At 45.2% G+C, this 18,435-nt stretch overlaps 1 protein-coding gene across 1 annotated transcript in view; it reads left to right on the forward strand.

Annotated features, from left to right (window-relative positions):
* Window positions 1–18,435, forward strand: part of KALRN (kalirin RhoGEF kinase) — a 609,954-nt gene that overhangs the window by 177,771 nt on the left and 413,748 nt on the right. Inside the window, exon 2 of the mRNA XM_029938721.1 lies at window positions 13,484–13,558. Within this exon, the coding sequence (XP_029794581.1) occupies window positions 13,484–13,558 (75 nt within the window). The remainder of the gene's footprint in view (window positions 1–13,483; window positions 13,559–18,435) is intronic.

Below are 18,435 nucleotides of genomic sequence, written 5' to 3' on the forward strand. Positions count from 1 at the left end.
CTGAAAGTGTGCATGGTATGATCTCAGTTCATTTATATTTATGGAGGGCTGCCTTATGATCCAGTATGTGATCTGTCTTGGAGAATGTGCTATGCGTACTCAAGAAGAAAGTGAATTCCCTAGCTTCAGGATGCAGAGTTCTAAATATATCTATCAATTCCATCTATTCCAATATATCATTCAGGTACATTGTTTCTTTAGTGATTTTTCTGTCTGGTTGATCTATCCAATGCTGTAAGTGGAGTATTAAAATCCCCTGCAATTAGCACATTCTTATCAATAAGTTTGTTTCTGTTTGTGATTGTTTTATGTATTTGGGTGCTCTCAAATTCTGCACACAGATGTTTATAATTGTTAGCTCTTCCTGATGGAGAGACCCTGTAATTCTTTTATAATGTCCTTCTTCATCTTTTGTTGCTGCCTTTACTTAAAGTCCAGTTTGTCTGATATAAGTATGCCTACTCCAGCTTTCTTTTGACTTCCAGTCACATGATAGATATTTCTCCATCCCTTTACTTTCAATCTGAAGGTGTCTTCAGGTCTAAAATGAGTCTCTTGAAGACAGCAAAGAGATGGATTCCTTTTTTTTTTTTTTTATCCATTCTGCTACCTTGTGTCGTTTGATTGGAGCATTCAGTCCATTTACATTCAGTGTTATTATTGAGAAATGTGGGTTTAGATGCATTGTGTTCTCTGTAGAGTTCATGTTTGTGGTGGTGCCTCTGTTACCTTGTATTCCTTGCAAGATTTTCCTCATAGAGTCCCTCTTAGGATTTCTTGTAGGGCTGGTTTGGTGGTGATGAATTCTCTCAATTTTTGTTTATTTGGGAACACCTTTATCTCTCCTTCTATTTTGAATGACAGGCTTGCTGGATAATGGATTCTTGGCTGCATATTTTTTCTGTTCATCATATTGAAGATTTCCTCCCTTTTCCTTTCTGGCTGCCAAATTTCAGTAGATAGATCTGTAACCACTCTGATAGGTTTCCCTTTGTATTTTGGAGCCCTTTTCTCCTTAGCTGCTTTCAGAATTCTCTCTTTATCTTTATATTTTGCCAGTTTCACTATGATATGTCATGCCAAAGGTCGATTAAGTTACATCTTAGGGGAGTTCTCTGTGCCTCTGGGATTTCAATGGCTATTTCCTTCCTCAAATTGGAGAAGTTCTCAGCTATAATTCGATAAAGCACCCCTTTAGGACCTTTTTCTCTTTCTCCTTCTTCATGAATTTCTATGATATGGATGTTGTTCCATTTCATTGTGTCACTCAGGTCTCAAATTCTCCTTTCATGCTTCTGCATCAATTTCTCTCTCTTTTTCTCAGCTTCCTCTTTTGCTACAAATGTGTCTTCTAATTCACCTATTTTCCTCTCTGCCTCTTCAGTCTGTGCAGTGGCCACCTTCATTTTATTATGCACCTCATTTATAGTCTTTTTTAACTTGTCACAGCTATTTTGAAGGTCTCTAGTTTTTTTATCAATAGCTTCTCTGATACTTTTTTCCAAGCCCAGCAATTAATTTTATGACCATTGTTCTAAATTCTTGTTCAGTTATATTGCTTATATCTGTTTTGAGCAGTTCTCTGGCTCTGACTTATTCCTGGAATTTCTTTAGAAAAGGGTTCTTTTGTTTCATCATTTTGACTAGCTTTCTGTCTCTTGTTAGTTTTATTCATTTATTTTTTAAGGTTTTTTTTTTTTATGTTTCTTTCTTTTTGAGAGAAGAGAGAGAGCATGAGTAGGGGAGGGACAGAAAGAGGGAGACACAGAATCCGAAGCAGGCTCCAGGCTCTGAGCTGTCAGCACAGAGCCCAACACGGGGCTCAAACCATGAAATCATGATCTGAGCCAAAGTCTGACTCTTAACCAACTGAGTCCCAGGCACCTCTGCCTCCTGTCAGTTTTCAAAGCTCATTATCCATTGTATACCTGTTAGTGTTGCTCTATTAAAGGAGACTCATTGACTCTCCAGGGTCTGTCGTTTCAGGAAGTGTTTTTTTTAATAGTATCTCTCGGTTTCTCTTGTTGTGCCTTTGGTTATTTTATTTCCCTACTCAGTGATATTTGGGACTCTCCACCATATGTACTTTGGCTTGTTTCTTGAGGTAGGCCTGAAAAGGAAAACAGACCAACACACAGGGAACAAAAGTACACAAACACATGGACAAATCAAATAAACAAGCAAACCAAAAGGGGAAAGAAAAAAAAGGAAAAGAAAGGAAAATAAAAGCGAAAAGAAGGGGGTGACAGAAACAACAGAAGACAAAGGACTGTCTGAGAGCATAAAACCTGTGGAAGGGAGATATAAGAATGAGATAAGGGAAAATATATCTGGATAGCAAGAATTGATCTAATCACAGAAGTACATCAATGCTGGTATTTCCCAGACTCCAGGGGGGGAAAGGAGAAAAGAAAAGAAAAACAAAACAAAACAAGAAAAACAGCTCTTCAGTGCAGTTGGGAGTGGTTTGGTGTAGGTAGGTCAGGTCTTCAGGGCTGCTCTCTGAGGCCCCACCTTGGTGGTTGTAGGGAGAAGAATGGCCATGTCCCAAGCCCTTCTTGGACCAAGCGTTGCATGCCACTATTTCAAGTCAAATCTCCCTGTGCAGTGGGCTGGCTAAGTTGTTTTATCCAAGTCCCACCTCATTTCTAAATCCTAGTACATGCACTTTAATGCTACCGCAGGACATGAGATGTACTCCTACAAGCGGGGACTGAGTAGGGGGACTGGGGAGCAGCTTTTTCTTAGCTCCGCCTGGAATCCACATGCCACCAAGCCCAAGGAAAAATAAGCCAGCTAAGGGGATGAATTTCCCTCCCGGCGCCCAGTGGTTATATATGGGATGATAGTATCTCCATCCTGGGCTGAGATTTTTCTCTTCTCTAGAGACTATGAGTGTTTTCAGTCTCTCTCTTCCCCTCGGCTCTCCGCTGCACTGCACAGCTCTCCATAGCTCTGCACCACTCTGTATTCTCTCCCTGGCTCTGCATCACTGGTCTGTGTGCTCTCTCTAGCTCTGTGTTAGGTGGGGCTCCCTTCCCTCAGAACCTCCAGCCTGGCCTGTTTTTATTTCCCCAGTTCACACTTACTCAGGCACCAATAGGCTGTCTTCTATGTGGACTCTGTGTTTTCCTCCCAATCTTGCAGATCAGAGTATTGTGGCTTCAATCCTTCTCAGTTTGATGGTTGCAGGCAGGTGGAGATTACAGAGCTCCCTACTTCTCTGCTAACTTATCCCTCCTCCACTTAAGGAAAGTTTTAAAAATTGCTTAAAACTAAGATTTTTTCCATGGCCAATCCATCAGATATGACTAGCCAGAAAAACATAGTACTGAGATCCATAAGTAGTTCATGCTATCTCATTTCCATGGAAGCCGTGTGTGTGTGTGTGTGTGTGTGTGTGTGTGTGTGTGTGTGTGTAATATGCATAGACCTTTCTTTATTGGTTACTACAATGATTTATTATTTTTTAAAAAGTTTATTTTGAGAGGGAGAGAAAGTGGGAGAGAGGCAGAGAGAGAGGGAGAGACAGAATCCCAAGCAGGGCTCAATCTCACAAGAACTTTGAGATCATGACCTGAGCTGAAATCAAGAGTTGGACCCTTACCTGACTGAGTCACATGGCACCCCTGCAATTATTTAAAAACAATACCACAACAAATTTTTGTATTCTCTTCTGTAATATCTCCATGACTATGTCTTTTCAACACTTCTTCATATTTGTTTATCTCCCTGATACATCTTAAGAGCTCTCTCATCACTGTCTCTTTCTCACTTGGTTCATATATACCAGGATAGGCTGCACTGTAGTCACTGAGGAGCAACTATGCAACTAGCTCAGGACCAAGGACAGCAGCATATGTGGTCTTAAATCGGGAGAAGGTGCTTTCATTTGCTAAAGTTTGTTTAATACTATGACCTTTGGGCATGGTTCTTCTCACCTGTCAGGTTGCATTAGCAATTCCTCAATCCTGGTTATTATTTTTTGTTTGTTTGGTTGTTACTTATGTTTGTTCCATGTTTGCAGTGGACCTGTGTCCTGAAGTGTCCACTATGTCCCTGTGGCATTGCTTCCACTGATGGGTAGTGAGACTAGGGCAAGAGTGGCATAAGCTGTGGAGTCAGAGAATATGGAGGTAGGGGTAGGGAGAAGCTTTGGGCTGGGGTGAGAGATACTGGTTTAGGAGCTCCCCATTAGAGTCTCCTGCTCTGGGCTCTGCAGTCATCCTTTGCTGCTTTACTGCTACTCACACCTGAACTTCCAGCTATCGGGAGCAGGGCAGAGTGAGGGGAGGTACAGGGCCCTTCATGTTTGCATGCCTTTTGTTCCTAGTAACAGAGGCCAAAGATGACTTTTAAAATCAACAATTTCATCTTTAACCTAAAGTTATATCCTAATTAAATTAAAATTAATTAAAAATTCAAATACTTCTGATATGCACCCTGGGGAAGAGGGAGAGGGACTGAGGGTGAGGGTCTCAAGGAGTGAGCCTTTTGTATGTCTGAACCACAGCACATTCCTTCTGCCTCCACCTCTAAGTATCTCTGTAACTCTCTCCAAATATATAAGCAAATATACTGCTAATGTTCAACAGCTGATTCATGTTCATCACTGACTAATTCATCACTGGCTAATGTTCCATGTTACTTTGAGGACTCATGCAAGAGTAATACTCACTGTAACAAAAAGACAATAAATCTACAACCGTCAAGACCCTCCATGAGGTATGAGCACTTTAAATAACCTAGTTACTAAATAAAGAATCAGTTTTTAGGAAGTGATGGGCAGATATAATCACTTCTCAAGTGGCCAATTCCTCATGTCTAGAGAACTCCGAATGTTGTCAAGTTTTCTGGGGAGGAGGGGAGGGAAGAAGGGCAAGTGAGTCTGTGTGCATTGCTGCTGAGGTCTCAACTCAGCTAATATTAAATCTTGTGAAGAATAAACAGAAATGGTTTGCTCATTAGCTGGGCTTACAGAGGTGTTACCCACATGTTTAAAGTGCTAATTATTAGCGATCTTTAATGCAGCTAATTTAGCAATGGTGTTACAAATTTCTGCTCTTCAAAAGTAGCCCATTAACCAGGCCTTTATATCCAATATTGATTTTAGAAAGTTAATATTGAAATTGGCCACAATTAGAGTTCATGTGGAAGCCAGAGAGAGAAAACGATAAAGATGGTGTAGAAATAGGCAGGGAGAGAGCTTGGCGGGGGGTGTTAAGAGGCACAGCAGTCAGTAAGCATCATTTGTGTGGAGGGCTTCATGGCACTGTAGGTGAATCACAATCCATCCTGGGGTATTTCTGAGCACAAGCTATGTACTTGGGATTGGAGATACAGAGATAAACATCTGGCCCTGCCCTCCAGAACTTAGGGCCTCAAGAGGGATCCAGATGTTGCAGTGGAGATGACACAACAGTGGGGGAATGCCGTGTGACCTACAGAGAAGGAAGAACCAGCATAGCCTGTGCAGGGGAGGTGTCAGGTAAAGCGCTCTGGGCAAGGTACCCAGCTCGCCATAGCACAGGGCAGGAAATGGTCACTGTGGGCAATGATGAACAGATGCAAGTCAGACTTCAGAGAAGGTAGACACTGCTTCTCCCTGGGGTAATGACTACCCAGTCTGGCTACTGTCATTTCAAGTTCCTGACTGCTGCGCGAAGCCTAGTCAGTTTGCTTGGAAAAGCTTAGTATTTAGCATTTGCCAAAAGAGGAGCCCTTGTTTTTGTTTTTTTCCTTTATCCTTTTGTGTTGTGTGTGTGTGTGTGTATGTGTGTGTGTGTTGAAATCGGATTAGCTGAGACTTGTGAATGTCCTTCTCTTAGAAGTGCCTCGGAAGAGGAGAGCTCTGCTACACTATCCTTCCTCCCATAGGAGGTTGCTGCTGGGGCTAGCTCGACATTTGCAGGTGTCAGTGTTGAGGGACCCAGACTGTGCTGTGGGCAGTCAGCCTCACTGTGGGCAGATGGATCCCCAGGTGGGGCAAGGCAGGTGGATCACTACACCGCACTGTGTTCTGTTGCTGACACAAAGCTACCCAGTCTCTTTCTTTACCAGATTTATGCCTTCCTCTCAGCACACACTTCCTGCCTCAGTGGCAGTTGTTTTAACTAGAGATCCAAGGAATATATTTATAGTCACCAGAGGAGTTTTCCAACAGCCAGTTTCCTCAATAGCTCATTAGCATCTGTAAAGAGGAGACAAGACATTCACCTCCATCTGTGTGTGTGTGTATGTGTGTGAGTCTTTCTCAACAGTTCTTTTTCTCTTGCTCTTACTCATTTCCTCTCATTCTTCCCACCCCTCTCTCCTTCTCTTGTGTTAATAAAGGAAAGAGGTGAGGGAGAGAAGGGACAGTGAGGGGAATGAAGATCATTGCTCCCACCCACCGGTCCCTTCCTTCCCATCCCCAGCTGCACCAACAGTGTCTTCTCCCTGGGCATTGCCCATCTAGTCCTACACAGAAGGGACCACATCCTTAAGCCTCATCCCTTTATGATTCAATGCCACATTGCTTCTTTACATGGTCTTACTCAAACTCCCAGGCCCCAACTGGCCTGGCAGCTCACAGCAGGTACCTGATAGACAGGCATTCTTCCCATCTCTCTTGGAACTTCAGGAGAAGATAAAAAGAGACAAAGCCCTAGTGGCCCCTGTCCCCAGATTCCAGCACCCACCTCAGCAAGGGCCATGTGTCCCATACTCCCCCATCTCTTTGCACAGCAGAATGTGATATGGAGTTTGGGGTCAGAGCCTGCTGGTTCCAGCTCTGCTCTGGAACCACAGCTTTCCTTCAGGACCAGCCAGGTCCCACCCAGCTCTGGCCTGTGCTGTGGTGCAGTGTCAGCACTGAGCTTCCAATAGCACTGCAGCTGCATCTCTGCTGATGCCTTCCCAGGAGCCTGCCCTACTGAGATATCAGTTCAGAGCGTGATCTTGGAGCCCAGCCACCATTTCCAAGCCCTCCTTTCCATAACTCCCTTATCCTGCTTTTCTGTTCAGCCAGTAAGATCTCTCCATCTCTGGCACACAGCTTGCCCCTCCTCTCTGCCATGGCATTTGCTGCTTGCCACTGGGACACTGTTCTGTGGCCCTACCCTTACTCAAACCCTGGTTCAAAGATCACCTTCTCAAGGGAGCCATTTCCCTGATGAATCACCTCCTAGTCACCACTCTTACTTTCAGTCCTCTAGGACCTGTGCATGTTTGGTTTTGTCCAGTATTTCTAGACTGTCTTTTGCATGATAGGCACTGTGTGCTAAGTGCTGGGGTAGGGCAAAGAATAAGACATGGTCCCTGCCCCCAGCATGTCAGAATCTGTTAATGGGGACTAGAATGAAAACATAGAAATGACTTTAAGGAGAGAGAGAATATGAGTCATAGTCAGGGATGGTTCCCTTTGAGGAGACAGTCAGGAGAACTGCACAGAGGAAATGATGGATTCAAGAAAGTTTCAAGAAGGGGTGGAATCAGCAGAACCAAGCAGCTGAACTGATATTTGGGGCATAGGAGTGGGAGGAGTCTAGGAAGCCTCCCAGGTTTCAGTCTGGGTAAGATAGGGGGTGATGGCACCATTAATTAGGATATAGGAGATATAGGGTGGCAAGGCTGGGGGAGCGTGGGAGGGTCTTCATCAGAACCTTACATTCTTTCTCGTACAAAGTACGGTAGCATCGTGGTGTCAGTGGAATTGGGCACTAGACATTTTATTAGGCTGGAAACTCTCAGAGGGCAAAAATTGGGTCTCCCCTCCAAGGGAGAGAATTGTACTGTGTTCTGATTAGACGTGGCACTCCCTTGGGTGCAGACACCTTTCTTTCCTTTGCTTCTCATCCAGTATTGCCCAGTGTTCAGAGCTTTGTAACTTGTGGATGGGAGTGCAGGTACATCGAAGAGGCGTAAACCGACTGGCTCCTCTGTTCTCCAGGATAATCTCAGAGATGGCATCTTGGCCTGTAAACGTATATGTAGTACTGAGATCATTTAGAGAAGGCAGGGGTCTGAGGGTTGGGTTGGTGAGGAACATTTGTTGTGAATTAAATATCTGATCTGAGACAGTGGTTTAAGCTACCAAAATCCTGAGCAGTTTGGACAGTTGTTATTCATAGCCACTCCCACTGCCAGAAAACATGAGACATGGTCCACTCTCAGTGCCCTGGAGGGGAAAGTTATCTCTCTCCTCGATGGTGTTTTTATTGCAGAGCTGAGTCTGGGTGATGGGTTCCAGGGTAGTGGCTGACTTTTTGGAATTGTTGGGCAGTGGTGAGAGGTCTTCCCACAGTGGAGGTGGGAGGGGTGGTGGGCAGCACTAGATCAGATTTTAGAGGTTCTATTTAGGCTAGAAGGATGCTTTTATGGGTCTCTGCCTCTGAAGCAATTTTGGAATATAAAGACATACTTCAGTGTATAGATCTTCTGCAAATGCAACAATCCTATGAATCACTGGGGTTTCTTGTTAAAATGCAGGTTTTGATTCTGTAGTGCTGGGGTGGGACCTAGATCTTCCATCTCTAGCAAGGTTCTAGCTGGCAAGTGATGCTTGTTACTTTGAGTAGCAGGGCTGCAGGACTCACCTTTAAGAGGCCTTTCCTTTGAGGCCCCTTGCATTTTGTATAGGTGATGTCCTGCCTCTGATCACAGCTCATTGTCCTGTCTGCATATCTGCCTATCTCTGTCTGCAAGCACCCCTGGAGAGCAACAACCATTGCTTATTTGTCTAAGTACCACCATGCCTCTCATAAGGCCTAGCCCGTAATAGGTGCTCAATAAAGAATTGATGAAAGAATGACTCTGGGAATAGGAAGAGGTCCAAATTATACCCAAAGTAAGGCTTGTCCCCAAGAGCTCTTGGAACTCAGTTGCAAACCAGATGTTTTCTGTGTAGCAGATCAGTCCATGATTCAGGGCTACTTTGATTGAGCTCCTGTGCTGGACATACAGGGGTGGACTGGAAAGAGGAGGTGGAGGCCTACCTGAGCATTGATGAAACAGGTTCAGGCCCACTTGAGGCAATGAGACAATATTAGAAAACTTACACGGTAACTTCTAAGTAAGTCCACATTAAGGGAGTATGGCTGAGAACCAAAAGGAAATAAAGAGCAATCTGTGGGTACCCTGGCAGCTTGCACCTCCAAATGCTCAACAGTTAGCTGTTTGCATCTTCACTTGTTGAAATCAGGATTGCTGGAGGAGGCTAGCATGGAGCACAAGGCGCCCAGCTGCCCTAGGGTGCTCACTACCATCCTAGAGCCATGAAATGACAGTCCGGGGTTGGAGGGTGGAGCTGTGACACAAGGGCCAGTCCTGCCATTGCCCTGTGGGGCCCAGCAGAAGCTGGGAACCAGAGTGAGGGAGATGGGCACTTTCCCGCATGGGGAAGCCTGACTAGGAAAAGATGAAGAGGAACAGGCAGCAGCAATGTGAGCATAACACATTTGGAGTGAGGAGGAGGCAAAAGTGGGGCTTGGAGAAGTCCCATGCTGGCGATCCTGGGGAGATGGCAGTGGTAATTTTTACTTCCCTAATAGATGCAGAGCATTTCAACTTTGCTAATTAACTGAACAGCAGGCTTGTAATTCTGACAGCAGCAGGACACAAATGGGGTGGGATTCGTGCTGAATGCCAGTGAAGCATGCCTTTGTCCTTAAGAGAAAGCACGGAACTCACGTTGGGTCATGTCCGTGAGGGTGCCCTCAGATTCTTTTTTTCTGCAGTAACTCCAAAGGGCACAGGGACTTTTATTTCTTCTCAGGCTTTCTTTAGAGATAGCAAGGGGCCTACTGTTTCCACAGGCTTTTCTTTTAAAAGGGAAAGCTGATCTACAGTTGATCTAGAGTTTGTAGTCTAATAGTGCTATTATCAAATATACCTTGAATCAGAGACATCAACTTCAGAGATACAAATAACTTTCCTCTTTCAAGGTATGTATGCTTCACACAAGTTCTTCCATCACTAGCCTTCCACTTTGGTAACTTGGGCTGTCCACCTAAGGGGGTGATGTGTCTTAGACATCCCAATCCCTAAGCTGATTCCTAGAAAAGAATGCGCTGGGAGGTCAGGGAAGAGTTGTTTTATCTTCCCAAGCACATGGAACCTTGTTAGGGAGTTTGTTCCCAGCACTTACTCTCAAAGCATATTGATCTGATAATCTGAGGATCTTCAAGGCCAATAAATATGAAGAAAAGGTTTAAAACATCTCAGAGTATCAGAACTGAGTGGGACCCTGGAGATCATCTATGCAGATCACCAGCACTTGGTGTGACAGATGAGGCCACTGACCTTGTGCATATCACTTGAGAAAGGGTTACCATTTCATTCATTTCTTTATCCTTTCATCAAATATTTATTGAACATTTTCTATGAGTCTGCCCAGACATGTACCTGATAGTGAAAACATGTTTCTATTTCATTGGTCCTGTTTGAGTTAGTTTTCAATGGACTTCCCCTTTATTATTTGGATGCTGACAGCTAGTTTTACCAGGGCCTGGGGGAATTGATACAGAGGACCCTCAGTCAGTGCAAATAGGTTTTCTACTCAAGGTCGCCAACTTCTGAGCTGCTGAGCTAATTAGTTTAGCTCTACTTGGCTTTACATAATGCATATATTGTTGAGAAGTTGTTTGTAATTCAAGTTTTGGCAAATGAAACACTAATTCAGACCATTAAGGCAACTTTTATTTAAAGAGACCCTGGAGCAAATCCTTTTATAATGTGAAAAATCTTGTTGTTGTTGGAAATGATTATTTCCTACTTAAGGATTTTATAAATCCAGACACTTTAGGTTTTCTTATGGTAGGCTCACAATTTGGAAGATAACTCAGCTGTCTCTGAACCAGATCAGGGAAGACTCTGGCCTGGGAAAAGGAAACCTTATTAATCTTAGACCGGCCCCACCCAAGATACAGACATTTACCCTTGCCAATGGCTGCAAGCTGTATGGACAAGCCCCTGCCTTTCTCTCAGACTCTGGAGTCCGGAGGGGAGAAGCAAGAGGTGGAGCATGATGAATGGGGTGTGAGAGATAGAATTCAGAGCTCCCTCTTGCTCTCACTCCATGGGTGGGAGAGATGAGAGGGTAGTGCAGGGAACCTTTTGCTTTCATTTTAGCAAATTCCAAGCTCTTCCTTAATGTCTGATGACTGTGTAGAATTAGAGCCATCTGTATACTTAAAGGGAGGTGAGGGAGAGGAAAAGCAGCGGGGAAAAATAGGACAGACATTTAGGAGAAAAGAAGGTTATGCGGATTCTCATCATATGGTGAAATCTCACTCATTTGGGTCTTGCTCTTTTTAAACTTGTAAATAATTTGGAAGAAGACAGGACTGAAGTTTAACGTTTCTTACTAATTTTTTTCCCTACAGAAATTAATAGTATATGTAGTGATATATAGGGGAGAATGTTTTAAAACTGATGTAGACAAAGATGTATTTCACATATGACAATAGGCTACTTTAGGGGTGCCTGCGTAGCTCAGTTGGTTGAGTATTCAACTTTTGGCTTCAGGTCATGATTATGTGGTCATGGGATCAAGCCCCACATCAAGCTCCACACTCAGTGTGGAGCCTGCTTGACTCTCTCTCTCCTTCTCTCTGCCCCTCCCCCACTTGTGCTCTCTCTCAAAATAAATAAACTTTAAAAATAATAAATTAACTTTAAAAAATGGCTCTTTTAATGCAGAGGCATCATTCTACATCTACATCTACATTATTCTACAAACAATTCATACATCAGCTAAATATGATTCTTGTCTAGTTGATAAAGACTGATTGGACTCTTCTGCCAAAGAAGCTAAAACATCTTGCATGAAGATGAAAACCCTATGTATCTATTTGTAAATTTTGTAATCATTTATATTGATCCTAAGCAGTTTCTACTAGTGAGATTTCATAGTTTTCCCATGTTGGACATAAGGTCAGAGTGTGAAGATCTGTACAAACTAAGGATAGTAAGTATAAAGCAATGCCTATAGTTAGAGCTTTCTTTCTTTTGGTGTTTTGTTTCTTCTGTTGCTCACATCCTTCTCAAAGTGAGCCTTGTATATGGTTATTCCAGCATCAGACACTCTGAGCCAGCTTTATAAAGAGAAGCAAATGATGAATAAAAAGGCTCACATTTAGGGAAAAATGACGAAGAAATAGGTGAAATGGTCAGAGACACATTGGAAATTTGCTTGGGGTTAGGATATAACCCCCGACCATGGAAACTGACATTCTGAGGACACATGTCTCCTCCTCTCTGGCTGAAGGTACAACTGGCTTGTTTCCCTTTCCTAGGCCAGGGATCTTAATTCTGTTGCCAGAATTCCCAGGTGCATCTCTTGAAACAGTCAATGTTTAGAGGTTGAGGCAGTCCTGAGTAGAACCATCCTTCCCAGTACATTTCTCTGTGGATTGTCAGATTGGGACCACAAGGGAGTAAGCCAGGTGGAGAAAGGCAGGTGTCCATGGTCTCTGGTTTCGTTTCACTGAATTGACACAGAGCCTCCTCTCTTCTGAGGTCCATGTGTGCAATGTCCCTAATGGTGATACACAGCAGAGGCTCCGGTTACAGCTCACAGGGTGTGGGCTGGCTCTCCCCGAGAGTCCTTGTAGGTGCTCAGGTTATGTAGGGGCACAGTGGGCTAGCCTGGGGTTTTGTGCCTGTGTGCTGAGGCTTCTCTTCCCACGCACCTTACACTCACACTGGGCTGAGTTGCCTTTGAGGCTGTTTCTCCAGGCACGTCATTATATTCCATTCTATGTGAGCCCCAGGCCTCTGCCTCCCACCCCCTAACAGGAAGTCAGCTGGACCCCAGAAGGGACTTTGCAGCTGAGAAGTGAACTTCAGGCAGATAATGTGTTGCTGAAGAAGGGAGTGCATTTCCTTTGCAGGAGATTGGTGTCTCCCCACCTCCTATCTGTTGTGGATTGGTGAGGGTGACATTGCGGGGGAGGAGGAAGAAGGCTATTGCATTCAACATTGCTTCCCACTTGGGGATATTGTGGTGTACTTTTCCCATTTGTACAGTGAAGACTAAGAGTTGCTGTGCCAGGTAGAGGAAAGGCAAAAACAATTATTTAGGGCATTGTGGTCCATCTTGATATTAATAAACCTGTTCCATAGATGTTTACTGAGTGCTCACTGTGCACCAGACACCATGCTAGGCAAAGAGGTACAAAAGTGGCTTTTAAAAAGCCCCGTCGTCAAGTTTCTCACAGCGGCAGGGCTTGTGGTTGTTGCCTGCAAGGCACAGAGCTTTGTATACGTGGTGGGGGTGACCTGGACCATCCTTTCCCTAGAAGGGATACCTGCATGGCCTGGCATCATGTGGAAGTGTCCTTCCTGTTGTGGACCCTCTCCTGTTCCATTGGGCTGGGCTGTAGCACCTGAACAAGGCACTACTTTCTGGCGCATCATAGGGTTGGGCCGCTGAGGGGGGTACCCAGGGATTCAGCCAGTTGGCCTCTTTTACCCTGATTCCTTCTGTTTTGTCATCCCACAGGATCTTTTCGGAATGATGGTTTGAAAGCTTCTGATGTCCTTCCCATCCTAAAGGAAAAAGTGGCCTTCGTGTCTGGTGAGTGTCTGTAGAACTTTGCTCTGTAAGGGACGTGGAGGAGTTGTGTATGCATGTGTGCAGGCAATCACTTCTTGGTGTGTGAGAGAGAAGTGGAGACCACAAGGGAGTGTGGCACTTGAGAGTATGGCAGGTGGGGTGGCACTCAGGAGCCAGTGGCTGCATCCTTGCTCCAGAGGCAGGCAGGATGAGGAGGGAGAGCTCTGACCCCAGCTGGGTGCTCTGGAGGACATTCACAACCACAGGTGGGTGCCCCTAGCCTCACAGCACGCACACATACACCTCACCTCACCTACCCTCCCAGGCCTATGAGGTCCCTCGTGGGCCACTCAGATCCTTGTGGGAGATGCTCCAGTTGGAGGAGTCTGCTCACCTCATACATTCCCAGAGGTTTATTTAGTTAATCTCTGAGTGGATCAAAGAGAGGACATTAAAATTGTTTCTGGCTCCTCTTTATCTCTCTTTCTTGGCAAAGGGAACTCAACAGAATGTTTGTATCCATTCATTTGCTTTCCTGAGTAATGACTTCCAAATATTTATTTCCAACTTTTCTCTCCAACCCATCTTGTGCACCTGGATCTTTTACTGCCTGATCCAGGTGTCAGCACACTATAACTGGCTGATCAGCCACCTGTTTTTGTAAGTAAAATTTTATTGGAATGCAGGCATGTGCATTTGTTTAGGTAGTATTAGTTTCCTATTGCTGCTGTAAGAAGTTACCACATATTTGGTAGCACATAGCAACAGAAATTCATTGTCGCATGGTTCTGGAGGCCCCAAAAATCTAAAGTCAGTTTGCTGGTCTGAAATCCAGCTGTCAGCAGGGCTGTGCTACTTCCGGAGGCTCTTACAGGAGAACTTGCCTCTCACCTCTTCCAGCTTCTGGCAGCTGCCAGCATTCACACCCATCTCTACCTCAGGGGTCACACTGCCTTCTCCTCTTCTGTCGTGGCACATCTTCCTCTGCCTCCCTCTTAGGAGGATACCTGTAACTGCATCTAGGGCCCTCTCATTCAACCAGGTAATCTTCCCATCTCAGGATCCTTGACTTAGTCATATCTGTAGATGCTTTTTCCAAATATGGTAACATTTACAGGTTCCAGGGATTAAGTCCTGATATTTCGGGAGGTCACTATTCAGCCTGCTATAGGTAATATGTATGCTGCTTTCTTATTTTTTTAAGTTTATTTGTTTATTTTGAGAGAGAGCGAGAGAGAGAATGAGTGGGGGAAGGGCATAGAGAGAGGGAGAGAGAGAGAGAGAATCCTAAGCAGGCTCTGCACGGTCAGCACAGAGCTGGACATAGAGCTCAAACGCACAAACCTTGAGATCATGACCTGAGATGAAATCAAGAGTCAGACATTTAACCAACTGAGCCACTCAGATGCCCCAGTGGCTGCTTTCTAACTATAATTGCAGAGCTGAGTATTCATCATAGTCCACACATTCCTACGCCTAAAATATTTACTCTCTGGACCTTTGAGAAAAGTTTGGTAGCCTGTGATGTAATTGAAGGCAAGCTGCAGGTGCACCAGCACTGCTCTGGGTGCCGGTTGTTGAGCTCCACTGTGGGCCTCCCTTACAGAATCCCCAGCAGGGGCTGGGATCATGGCCGTGCCCCACTGAGGATCACAAGTGCTCATGCCTTGTGGACTGAGCATTTGTTTCTGGATGATCCTGACTGTCCACAAGGAATGGTGGTAGAATCACAGGGGACAAGTGAGGACAGTCCCACAGTGCATGGCTACACACCATAGGTGCTGCTGGCCTGGCTGATGGGCAACAGACACAATGAAGAGAAGGGAGAGAGAGGACGGGTTTTGAGGGAGGAGAAACCAAGCAGCAGGTGTCTCCCGCCTGCTGAGAGGGAAGGTGAGAGACTGGTGATTCAGAACATGGAGATGGGATATGAGGGCAGAGTGTGTGATGGGAGTATGTAAGGTACTAAATGCACTTCGTAGTAATAGTAGTGATACCAGGGTGTTATTGTTGCTGCTGCTAGATGCGATTGACCAAGGCTGCCTTTTTCCACTAGCATTAGGTGCTTGTCCCTTATCCGGTAGTGCACCCCTGTCACTGCAGATATTGAAGCATAGGCTGAACAGAGCTTGGCAGGATGATGTGACAGAGATTTCAGTATGGATAGAGGGGTTGGTAAGGCATCCTCCAAAGTCCTTGTAAGCTTGGATCTGAGTGCTTGCTGAGCATGTGGGAGGACCTTGTGTGGAGGTCCTGAGGGCCGCTGGGCAGCTAAGCCCCTGACTTCAGCTGCTGCCCAGAGCCCCGCCCCAGGACATGGTCCACAGCCTCTATTGTTTCCTTTCCACTCCCAAGTAGAGCTCAGTCAGATCTTTTTTGCTTTAGGGCAGAGCTTTATTTAATCTGAAGTCTCTCCTATCCCCTGGGTCTCCTGCTAATCCTCCCATTTATCTTGTGCCCTAACTTCCTCTACCTGCAATGCTTTGCCTACACCTTATGCCAGTTTGAGCCTCTGTTGTTCCTAAGTAAGTTCCCACTTTGCCTCCTCCAGGAGGCCTGCCTGGCTTTAATGCAAAGCCTCTGAACACCATCCTGTTCTGCATCAGTTCAGGGCATATGAGTGCAGATACAGTAAACTCTGATATGGGGACCCTTGTTTTATTGTTCATGGCTTATTTTTTCCCCATGTAAATTTGGTTGGATCCCTGAGGCAGGGTTCAGCCAGCCCTAGGAAAAACCTTCCCAACTACAGAGAGTTGTCCAACGGGCGTACATAGAAAAAGTGTGCCAGGAAGACAGTCCAGCATGAGACAGGTAGATGCTTCCCAGAGCAGGAACAAGGTGACAGGGGCTGTGCAGCTCACTCCCTTGTACTGATGTGGGCTGACCAGCCTGGGGTACATCTTATTCATCTGCACGTGGTGCCAGGAGCTTTTGGGCTTAAGGAACATTGTCTTTCCATTCCTGGGAAGGATGCTGAGGATGCTAGGGAAACAGCTGGCTGCATTAAAAATAAAAACAAAACAAAACAAAAAACAGAAACAAGAAACAAACCAATAAAGCCTCTTATATCCTGAGCTTTTAAAAGACAAAATGCAAGAATAAAACAAAACAAAGAGACCAGAATTAGATAATACAGTGTAGCAGCTGCATTGCTTTCTGAGAAGGAAGGTGGTGAGCAGAGAAACGAGCTATCTCTTTTTCCGCCCTCCTCTGCTCCTGCCCCCAGCATGGCCAGGGCAAAGGACACTGTGCTGCCATGGGAACACACATTTGGAATAATCCAGCACGGCCCAACAGCTTCTGTGTGTGGGCGTGTGCACATGTGTGTGAGACAGGATCTGTGGCTGTGCCTCAGGGAGTCTCTGTCATTCCAGCCTGGTCCTCCTGCTCCATATTCACAACCTGTGGGTTCCCCCTGTGCCCTCTCTGGCTTCCTCTGAGTGCATATGCCTCCCACTCACAGCACCCATTTGTGCCTTTTATTCAATCTGCTTGTTCAGGGCTCATTTCACTCCGACTTTGCTTTTGTGCACTCACACCCTCCTTTTGGCCACCCCCTGATGTCCCTCTCTGCCTCCTGACCTCCCACCAACAATGTTCTCAGTGTTCCCAGGGAAACTTCATGCTACTGTGGTACAGTCTTGTACCCTGGACTTGTGTCTCTCAAAGTATGTTCCGTAGAACAGCAGTCCCATAAGATGATCCTCATAAAAAGAAAAAGGGGTTCTATGCTTAAATAAGTTTGGGAAATGCATATTATAACCACCTCATGGAGATTTGCTGTGTTCATTAAAGGACATGTGCATTAAACACATGAAAGCATCTCCTAAACTACAGAATAACCTCATTCCCTTAAGAAAATCATGTGTATCCATTACAATCTTGCAGAACTGTCGTTACACAGACCAAACTTTTGGTATGATATCCTCAATGTATTTTTCTTGTCCCACCACCCCCTACCTTCCCCAATTGTTGTAACTAGAGCCTGATACCCCCTGAAAATTTTGAGCACTGTTGTTCATCTGGCTCAGTCAGGGAAGCCCTGCTTTGGTCTTTCCTCTTCCCCATCCCTATCCTGCCCTGCCTCTCTGGAAGGGAATCAGTGCCACTTCTAGAACATCAGACTGTCCCCTTCCTCTTCATCCTCTTAATCTCTGTCCTGTAGCTCCTGACACCAAAGCCTCACACACACAGGCCCACAGCAGGAAGGTGATGAGTAAAGGAATGCCAGCACCTTTTCAAAACTTGGCTACTTGTGTCTTGTACCCTCTGGGATCCACCGTTATAATGCACACTGACTTCAGCAGGGAGGATTCTCATTCTTCATCCTTGCTTATCACCCTCTGTAATTTCAGTACCATATCAACTGTCCATCCAATCCTATACCTTCATGGTTTCTCAGCCCCCTTGGCACCAAAGCTTTCCACTTCATTATTTAGGCCATGAATACCTAAGACCTTAACCCTTGATATGTGTGTCTATGGACTTAGCCTCTTACCTTTGATCCTTTCTGGTGTTCTCCTATAATTTGGGAAATTATGGATATCAGATGAGCAAAACATCTGTCCCCTCTTCTCTGGAAACTCATGATCCAGTAGGACATTTCCTACTTACACTGAGCCCTCTCCACTTATGCTTGCACTAGATTTATTCTGCCTTCACTCAAGTTAGAACCTAATATAGATATGATGGCTAGACCTCTTAACAGAGCTCTCACTGTGCCCTGTTCCCTGCCTCATTCCTTTTAATCTACCTCATACATAGTCCTGCTATTCAATATCTATGGCCTCTGGCCAGTGATGGTCTTCTCCTCTTTCTGCCAGTACCTCGAGCCTATCCTGACCCTTGACAGGTGATCTCATCTGCTATTTCACCTAAAGAGCAGTATTCCCCAG

Source organism: Suricata suricatta, chromosome 5, assembly GCF_006229205.1.
Source record: "Suricata suricatta isolate VVHF042 chromosome 5, meerkat_22Aug2017_6uvM2_HiC, whole genome shotgun sequence".
Classification (NCBI taxonomy): Eukaryota; Metazoa; Chordata; class Mammalia; order Carnivora; family Herpestidae; genus Suricata; species Suricata suricatta.